Below are 8,788 nucleotides of genomic sequence, written 5' to 3' on the forward strand. Positions count from 1 at the left end.
TACATGAGCATTTAAGTGCAAGTTATTTTTATGTGCACTACGTCATTACGCAAAGCCTTTAATCGGCAACAAGTCAATTTGATGGTGGGAAAATGTGCATATTGTTTTTTTGCCAGCTTTATAAAATTCACATGAAATATTTGCCAATTGGATGGAAACCTAAGCTTGCGGCTGGTTTCATGACAATGTGCTGGGTTCTGTTGCAAGATGTGAAAATTGCCCAAAGTCTGAATGTTGAATTACATTGTTCGACAAATATTGATGAAACCAAACAAAAAAACATTAAAATAGTGGACTGAGAGAGCATTTTAAAGTTTATTTAGGAGAAATCAAGTACAAAAAAAGCAACATTTTCTTTTGAAAAAAAAAAGACACAAATAAAGTAAATAAAAGATTAACAAAAGTAAAAGGCAATGTAGTTTCCCATGTGAAGCCACAGAGTTAGTCTAGTTCCTGTGACTTGTCGTTTAGAGGCACAAGCAGTCGAATACCAATTAAATAACATTGGAACATTAAACCCCAACATATCACTGAGAGACAACTCGTGATAAGCCCTTACAGTTCCACTGCAGTATAGAAACAGACTCAAAACGTGCAGCAGTAATGTCACCCTGACATTATCTTTATACTGAACAAAAATATAAATGCAACAATTTCATTTGATATGAGGAAATCAGAATTTGGCCCTAATCTACAGATTTTACATGACTGGGAATACAGATATGAATCTAGCTTGCGGCTGGTTTCATGGCAATTCCATAACCCCACCCCCACCATGGGGCACTCTGTTCACAACATTGACAGCAAACCATCCACATGACGCCATAGACGTGACTTTGGGTTACTGGCCCAATGCGCCTAACTTTTTTATTTTTTTTTACCTTTATTTTACTAGGCAAGTCAGTTAAGAACAAATTCTTATTTTCAATGACGGCCTGTTCAGGGGCAGAACGACAGATTTGTACCTTGAACTTGCAACCTTTCAATTACTAGTCCAACGCTCTAACCACTAGGCTACCCTGCCGCCCCCGTTCAACTGCTAGGCTACTTGCCGCCCCCTTTATTCCAAGAGAGCCTTATTCATAGAATGACAAGTGTGTTCCTGCACTTATCACACCTCAGACAACTCTGGAAAAAAAAAATAATAATAAAAAAATTTAAAAAAAATTGATAGATAAAAATGCATCGTTAGAGTATAATGAATATCCAATGGCTGGATATACAGTATAAAGTTGTTTTTAAAAATGTATAGGATCTTTACGCGCCGCGCAATGATAGTCTTTACAAATTAATGAAAAACGGAATATAATTGTTCCATAGTAATTCTTAAACAGTGTGTAGAATATTGGATGCAAGTACATAATTCTCAAAGAGCTGAGAGGTGACTAAAACAATTTCAACGTACTATAACATAGTGTTAACCCATAGATTTACTAAATGAAATGGAAATAATTTCAGAAAAGTCATACAACTGTATTAATCTGTATAACCTGCACCTTCAGTACATTAGATGTTCTAGAGTGGTACTACCCTGGATTCTGTTCTGTTTTTTTTACTCCCTTACAGTTTAGGCTACACGAAGGAAACACCCCAAATTGAAGAGAAGCTATCCTCAATCCACAAATCTTACTTGAAACATAAAATGGAGTTGAGTAGTAATGGTGGAATGTTCATGCCATTGTCTCAAGACAAGCATGAGCAAGGGTCTTGTTCAAGGCCAGCCATGATACATGTGTGTGAAGTCACCAGCATTTTCGGTTTTAGGGTTAATAAACCACTACACTTTCAAAAATAAAGAGTTGAGTAGAAATCCTCATTACTAGTCAATCTAACAAAAGTTAGTCAATTTGATAGCATTCAAAGTTCAAATGGAAGTTGAACTGAAACTAAACTGATTAGAGTAAATAAAATCATGACTAAATGGCATGGTGAAGATAGGACTGTTCTATCTAGGAGTTGACTACAGATGTTCAATGTTTACTGTATTCAGTCATAGCATCCAGTAACACAGAATAACAATGCAATCGAGCCTATTCTACTTCAGCCAGGCAGCCTTGCCAGAGGCTGCGTTTTGTAGATGGATGCGTGTGTATATATATATATTCTAATGAAAACCAGATACAAAAAAATATATTTAGTACGACTGTACCAGCAGTGAATATTTCTAAAACGGTTACTGACAAAAATAAATTCTGATGGTAAATAGTATAGAATAACAAGGCTTATAATAGATACCAGCTATTTGAAACATGCATCTCGGTAAACAGAATACTATCCTTATTACCAACGGTATCTATGAAATTAACCACAGTGAGTATTAGGAGAACAAAAAGGATCAAAACAAAATGTAAAGTCCACAAATAAGAAAGTGAGTCCAGTTCAGAATAGTGGGAGAGAAAAAGAGAAACATTCAGACCGGAGGGAGGCCCAAGCCTTAATTGCATTACTACAGTTAGTATTGTAAAAAAAAAAAAAAAGGTATTAATAATCCCCCCCCAAAAATGGTATGCTCCAAATGAAACAGGTATGCTGTTACCCCTACCTCAATCTAACACATAATAGTGCAAATCAGAGCCGGCCTTCCATTCCAAGTAAAAACACACTCAAACACAGGGTTACAGGGTGAGTGTAGAGTTAAAGGAGATGGCAGGATGATGGAGACAGAAGAGGGGCTAACCAGACTATGGCTTTTTGTTTGAAGTGGCAGGTGAGTTCTTTGGCTAATAAAGAAGGCATGAGGGAGTTAAGACAGAACACCTTCTCAAAGGCTTACATTATTTGATCGTTTTGGGAATCTCTGTCAGTGTTAAGTCTTTAAAATGTTTTATTTTATTGTTATTATCAATAGAAGAACTCAAAGATGACATCAGGGCTGACTAATACTGGTCCTAGAGGGCTCCTCAAATTGATATTTCTGCCTTCAAAAAGGAAGAATTTACACACTTGGACTCAATCCAAAACTGCCCTAACTGAACAAATGTATCAAATCCTCCCAGATCTGAGTCAGTCATTTAATAGGAGCAGAAGCCACCCCCCAGGTCCGTAAAAAGACAGTCTTGGTGTACAATACAGTATTCAAACTGATTGTCTTGTTTAGCATGGTTGTCACCGTTGTTCTGAGCTCAGGGATGTCAAGCTTGACAATGAATGGTATAGGGAGGTCAATCTGTGCCCTTATCTGATGCCACAGACAAAAGGAGTGATTGTGTTTCACCACTCAACAATGAGGGAGGCTCAGCCCATCTTTCAGGAGTTGGCCTCTGGACTGTGGGGGCCTCCCCCTGGCCCCTTGGCCTTGATCTGGAGCCAGGTCTTCCCCAAGGCCTTGGCAAAGTGGTCATCCACAGAGCCTGTGATGGACACAGAGTTGGAGATGGGTTCGGGCTCCTTGTAGTTCTTCCCCAGGCTGCGGCGGAAGTGCTCTTCGATCACAGGGTCGACGGCAGTGTTAGCTGGGATTACAGAATAGAGGTGAGCAACACAGCTCCTGAATTGAGTAAAGCTATTTATGAGTATTGAGAAGTCCAAATTCCAAGTGTAGTATGGTAACAATGGTGCAGATGTCCAATTTATGCACAGAGATTTACCAGTAGGGTAATGTGGTGCTAAGGATTTACCATTGGCCTTCCTCTGATCGATGGGTGGGCTGGGACTGTGAGACTTGTGGCAGTGAGACCGGTAGCAATTGCGATTGCTTGCAGGAGCACAGGTGATCACAGAGGGACGATTCTATAAGAGATAAATACACACAAATTAAGAGACTGTAGGCAAGACGCAACTGATGAATGCATGACAGTATTTCTTATTTGACAGAATAACCTGTGGTCTGTCCACAGGGCCAGGCATGGCAGGCCTCTCTGTGCCACCCAGTCCAGATTCCAGGCTGTTTTTAGTCAGAGCCAGGGGCTGGTCCAAGCCATAGGAGGGGATGGAGGCATACAAGTGGTTGTCATGGAGACCATTGGAGGAGGAAGTGATGTGCTCCACAGGGCTGTGTCCGAGGCTCCAAGGATCGCTGCGGTTGTCTCCACCGGCAGGACGTCCCCTTGTTAAAGGACGGACAAGTGGCAGATTACCCCTGACAGCCTTACACAGCCCACCAACTGCACCGACTATTCATAGGCCACTTTCAAAATCAATCTCACTTTGATGTCAGGAGATTGGGCCATGCAGACTGTAGCTTAATGAGGATTCCGTGCTAGATTGTTCAAAAACCAGCCGTGTTTACTTATGACACATTTAACCACATGCACACTCCCGTGTGCAATCCTCCTCTGATATCGATACATCTAAGTCCATTCATGCCGATAAATGTTTGGATACAAGTAACATTTAAATATTGCCATAAAACAAACATCTAAAAAGTATGTAAGATTGCACTTACAGTTGAGCAGCAAACAGTCTGCTCATTTTGGTCATGTGGTCATTGTCACAGTCAATGCGGTCATCCTCTTGCTCCTCGCCATACTTCCTTTTGCTGGGGCAGATGGGGGGAGGACCGGTCCTCATGTTGGTCATTGCAGAGGGCAGCGAGGGAATCCTGGACTCACCTGTAAGAGAAGATTCAGCTGTAGAGAACAGTCCCCGTTTATACATTTCATGTAAACCAGGGTGATCATGTCTCAATAATTTAGAACTTTTAAAACTAAATCAGTAACAATAGGAGGTGGTTTGAGCCATCCTCCCCCCACGTGATCTAGTTACCTGCTGTGACTATTACCTGAAAAGTGGGGACTAATGTTAGAGGTGGGGTGGCAGGTGCCTAGTTGTTAGAGCATTGGGCCAGTAACTGAAAGGTTGCTGGATCGAATCCGAGCTGACAAGGTTAAAACAAAACCAAATCTGGCCTTCAGCCCCTGAACATGGCAGTTAACCCACAGTAGCCCGTAATTGTCAATAACAATTTGTTTTTAACTGACCTGTCTAGTTAAATAAAAGGTTACACAGAGGTTTAGCGTTACTTTTTATGTCAATCCTTGCAGCCACAATGAGTGGTTAAAAAAGTGTCACGGTGCAATTGATCAATACATTAAAATTGTGTTAGCTAACATTACCCACCTTTGGTTTGTCAATGATTAAAAAATAATAATATGGCACATAGCTAGCCAGCTATGTGAACTACGATGGCTAGCTAGTTAGCGAACAACTAGTACTAGCTTGTTACGCCAATAACACACGTATGGAAAAAAAGAGTAAATTATTCTCCCTTACCTTCGTAGTGTAGTCTCCCGATATTGTTATTCATTTTGTCCAGGAACTGATAGTTCAACAGGTCCATTCTCGTGTAAAGCATTTACGCGTACAGGCTACTTGCTAACATCAAAGTTAGCAAAATAGCAGCTGGTTAAAACTAGTTAGGGTCCGTCCTAGAATATAAGAAATATAACAGTTAGCTAACGTTAAATAACATTATAGGTACCTAGCTAGTTAGCTAATGGTTTAGCAACCTCTGACAACGAACGTTAGCTAATCAGCGTGTCCCTGTCAAATGGCCCACTTTGCCTGTAAACATTGGACACGTTAGCTGGCAAGGCTAACTAATTACATCGCTAGCAACGCTGGTTAACTAGCTAACTAAACTGTAAGCTGATTAGCTACTGTAGCTACGCTGGTTAGCTACCTAACTAAGAAGATTTAAACTTACACTTCGTTCGAGTAAAGAGGTCCAGATCAGATGACCGATAGTCAAAACGAGCTTTGGATCAACTTGACGAAAATCAGTTCATCGTCACTATCCAAAATGTTTCACAAACACAGTTCAGACAAGGGACGTTGCGCCACATTCCAGCTTAGCTAAACAGTGTGGCTGCTTTGCTAACCTACCTAGCTAGCGAGCCAACTAAGTCCGATGATTCATAGCAGCTCTCCTTCTTCTTTTGTATTATGGGGCACCGCAAACAAATGTTATAGGTGAATGCTGCCACCTACGGTGTTGGCTGTGCATCAGTGTACTAGTATCATCCTACTTTTCTGTTGTATGAATGCGGAAAAAAACAACCTTATTGAATGAAGCATGTTATTCCCATCACACCTGGACCCATCTTCCCCTACTCTATATCTTTATGTACATATTCTTTATCCCCTTACACTTGTGTCTATAAGGTAGTCGTTTTGGAATTGTTAGCTAGATTACTTGTTGGTATTACTGCATTGTCAGAACTAGAAGCACAAGCATTTCGCTACACTCGCATTAACATCTGCGAACCATGTGTATGTGACAAATAACATTTGATTTGATCGGTGGGGGGGGGGGGGGAAGTATCTCCGACTGGGAAAAATCTTTTTGAACGGTCATCCAACTCGGAATTCCAAGTCAGGAACAGGCATCTTTCTAGAGCCCCGACATTCTGACCAAAAGATCACTGACATAATTTAACCTATTTTTTTTCTGAATTCCCAGTTGTTTTGAAAGTACCAATACAGATGGAGGACTTTGACATGCATGAAATTTGTAAAATCTTTAACAACACTTGAAGCACATAGAATATAATAACTTTTTTCTGAGAGATTGGTTTGGTTTTGGCATTCAGATTATTCAATAAGCCTAGTATTTTTGAGTTTTGACCCTTGGGGGGCCTCAGAGAGCTTTCTGCAGTGTTGGTAGTAGTAAACTACATGTAGTTCAAATAGTAATATAACTACATTTTGCAGTAGCTTGGTTGTAGTTGAACTGAATAAAAATGTTGGTAGTGTTTTCAATAGTTAATAACTTTTTTTGCCATGTAGCGGTGTAACTAACTACTGGATCTACACACAACTTTTTTGCAAAAATCAAATAAATATAGCTCTCAATACCACAAGGATGACGCAAGTGAAGTTTAGTTCTGTAGGTTGGATGCAGCTGGTAATCATTCTTAAAGTCATTAGGGCTAGGCGTCCTGTCAGCGGGACACCTGTCGGCAACTTCCGGTGTAGTTGGAGGGCGTGCAATTAAAATAAATAATCATACAAATTATGAATATTAAACATCTAGGTACATACAAGTGTCTTGTATCGGTTAAAGGCTTAAATTCTTGTTAATCTAACTGCATTGTCCAATTTACAATAGGCTTTACAGTGAAAGCATGCTATTGTTCGATGACGGCGCCCCACATCAAGATATTTTTCAACCAGCACAGGCTTCATGAAATCACAAATAGCGATGAAATATTCACTTACTTTTTGAAAATCGTCCTCTGATTTGCAATCCCAAGGGTCCCAGCTACAACATGCATGGTCGTTTTGTTAGATAAAATCCTTCTTTATATCCCAAAAATTCTGTTTAGTTGGCGCCATCGATTTGAGTAATCCACTCATTCAACATGCATAGAAAGGAATCTAAAAAGCTACCGCTAAACTTTGATTAAACAGGTCAAAATACATTTCTATATAATCCTCAGGTACCCTAAAATGTAATCAAACTATAATATTTCATACTGAAAGAAGTATGTTCAATAGAAAAGCTAAACTAGCAAGTGTGCGTCCTCTTCGTCGCGCGCCACCAGACTTATTTCCAACTCTGACTCCCTGAACCAAAACTCTAAATTCTTCCTCATTTGGGAAGAAACAAGCCTGAAACCTTGAACAAAGACTGTTGACATCTATTGTAAGCCATAGGAATTGTAAACTGGGAGCTGGAATTGCATCGGACCCATAGCTTTCCACTGAAAGAGCGTGGGCTCTCTTCTTTGGATTTTTTGGCTACCATATCAATTGTGTTATAGTCTCAGACATTATTTAAACATTTCTACCAACTTCAAAGTGTTTTCTATCCAATGGTGCCAATTATATGCATATCCTGGCTTCTGGGCCTGAGTAACAGTCAGTTTACTTTGGGCACATCAGTCAGACAGGAAGTGGAGAAAAATAGACCCTAGCCTGAAGAAGTTGTGCTGAGTTTATATATAAATATGAATATTTATAAATATAGTGCCTTCAGAAAGTATTCACACCCCTTGCCTTTTTCCCCATGTTGTTGTGTTACAGCCTGATTGAAATTGTATTACTATTTTTTTTATTCACTGGCCTACATACACTACCCCATAATGTCAAAGTGGAATTGTGTTTTTCAAAAATGTAAAACATTTATTTAAAAAAATGAAAAGCTGAAATGTCATGAGTCAATAAGCATTCAACCCCTTTGCTATGGCAAGCCTAAATAAGTTCAGGAGTAAGAATGTACTTAACAAGTCACATAATAATGTGCATGGACTCACTCTGTGTACAATAATAGTGTTTGACATGATTTTTGAATGACTACCTCATCTCTGTACTCCAGACGAGCTTAAATGCCATACAACTCTCCTTCCGTTGCCTCCAACTGCTCTTAAATGCAAGTAAAACTAAATGCATGCTCTTCAACCGATCGCTGCCCACACCTACCTGCCCGTCTAGCATCACTACTCTGGACGGTTCTGACTTAGAATATGTGGACAACTACAAATACCTAGGTGTCTGGTTAGACTGTAAACTCTCCTTCCAGACTCACATTAAGCATCTCCACTCCAAAATTTAATCTAGAATCAGCTTCCTATTTCGCAACAAAGCATCCTTCACTCATGCTGCCAAACATACCCTTGTAAAACTGACTATCCTACCGATCCTTGTCTTCGGCAATGTAATTTACAAAATAGCCTCCAACCCTCTACTTAGCAAATTGGATGCAGTCTATCACACTGCCATCCATTTGGTCACCATATACTACCCTCATATATTTTTATTTTTTTGCTCCTTTGCACCCCAGTATCTCTACTTGCACATTCATCTTCTGAACATCTATCACACCAGTGTTTAATTGCTAAATTGTGAT

General features: G+C 39.8%; 1 protein-coding gene across 2 annotated transcripts; it reads right to left on the reverse strand.

Moving 5' to 3' along the window:
* Window positions 1–296: 296 nt before the first annotated feature.
* On the reverse strand, window positions 297–5,864 carry LOC135504657 (transcription cofactor vestigial-like protein 4). 2 transcript variants are annotated; one of them, XM_064923413.1, is made up of 6 exons: window positions 5,645–5,864; window positions 5,212–5,366; window positions 4,385–4,550; window positions 3,820–4,045; window positions 3,618–3,729; window positions 297–3,452 (listed from the first exon to the last, which is right to left on the reverse strand). In XM_064923413.1, the coding sequence occupies exons 2-6, from the start codon at window positions 5,291–5,293 to the stop codon at window positions 3,247–3,249; spliced, it is 792 nt and encodes a 263-aa protein (XP_064779485.1). In that variant the 5' UTR covers window positions 5,294–5,366; window positions 5,645–5,864; the 3' UTR covers window positions 297–3,246. The 2 variants fall into 2 exon arrangements, with proteins under 2 accessions (XP_064779485.1, XP_064779484.1); XM_064923412.1 differs by having other exon boundaries at window positions 4,385–4,568.
* Between the last annotated feature and the right edge of the window lie 2,924 nt (window positions 5,865–8,788).

The sequence above is a fragment of the Oncorhynchus masou genome, chromosome 18, assembly GCF_036934945.1.
Source record: "Oncorhynchus masou masou isolate Uvic2021 chromosome 18, UVic_Omas_1.1, whole genome shotgun sequence".
Classification (NCBI taxonomy): Eukaryota; Metazoa; Chordata; class Actinopteri; order Salmoniformes; family Salmonidae; genus Oncorhynchus; species Oncorhynchus masou.

Coding starts and splice junctions, on each gene's coding strand:
- LOC135504657 (XM_064923412.1), bottom strand. CDS start 5,293: ATGCTTTACACGAGAATGGACCTGTTGAACTATCAGTTCCTGGACAAA. Junction 4,569..5,211: donor CGGGAGACTACACTACGAAG/GTAAGGGAGAAT, acceptor TGTTCTCTACAG/CTGAATCTTCTCTTACAGGT. Junction 3,730..3,819: donor GCCCTGTGGACAGACCACAG/GTTATTCTGTCA, acceptor TATCTCTTATAG/AATCGTCCCTCTGTGATCAC.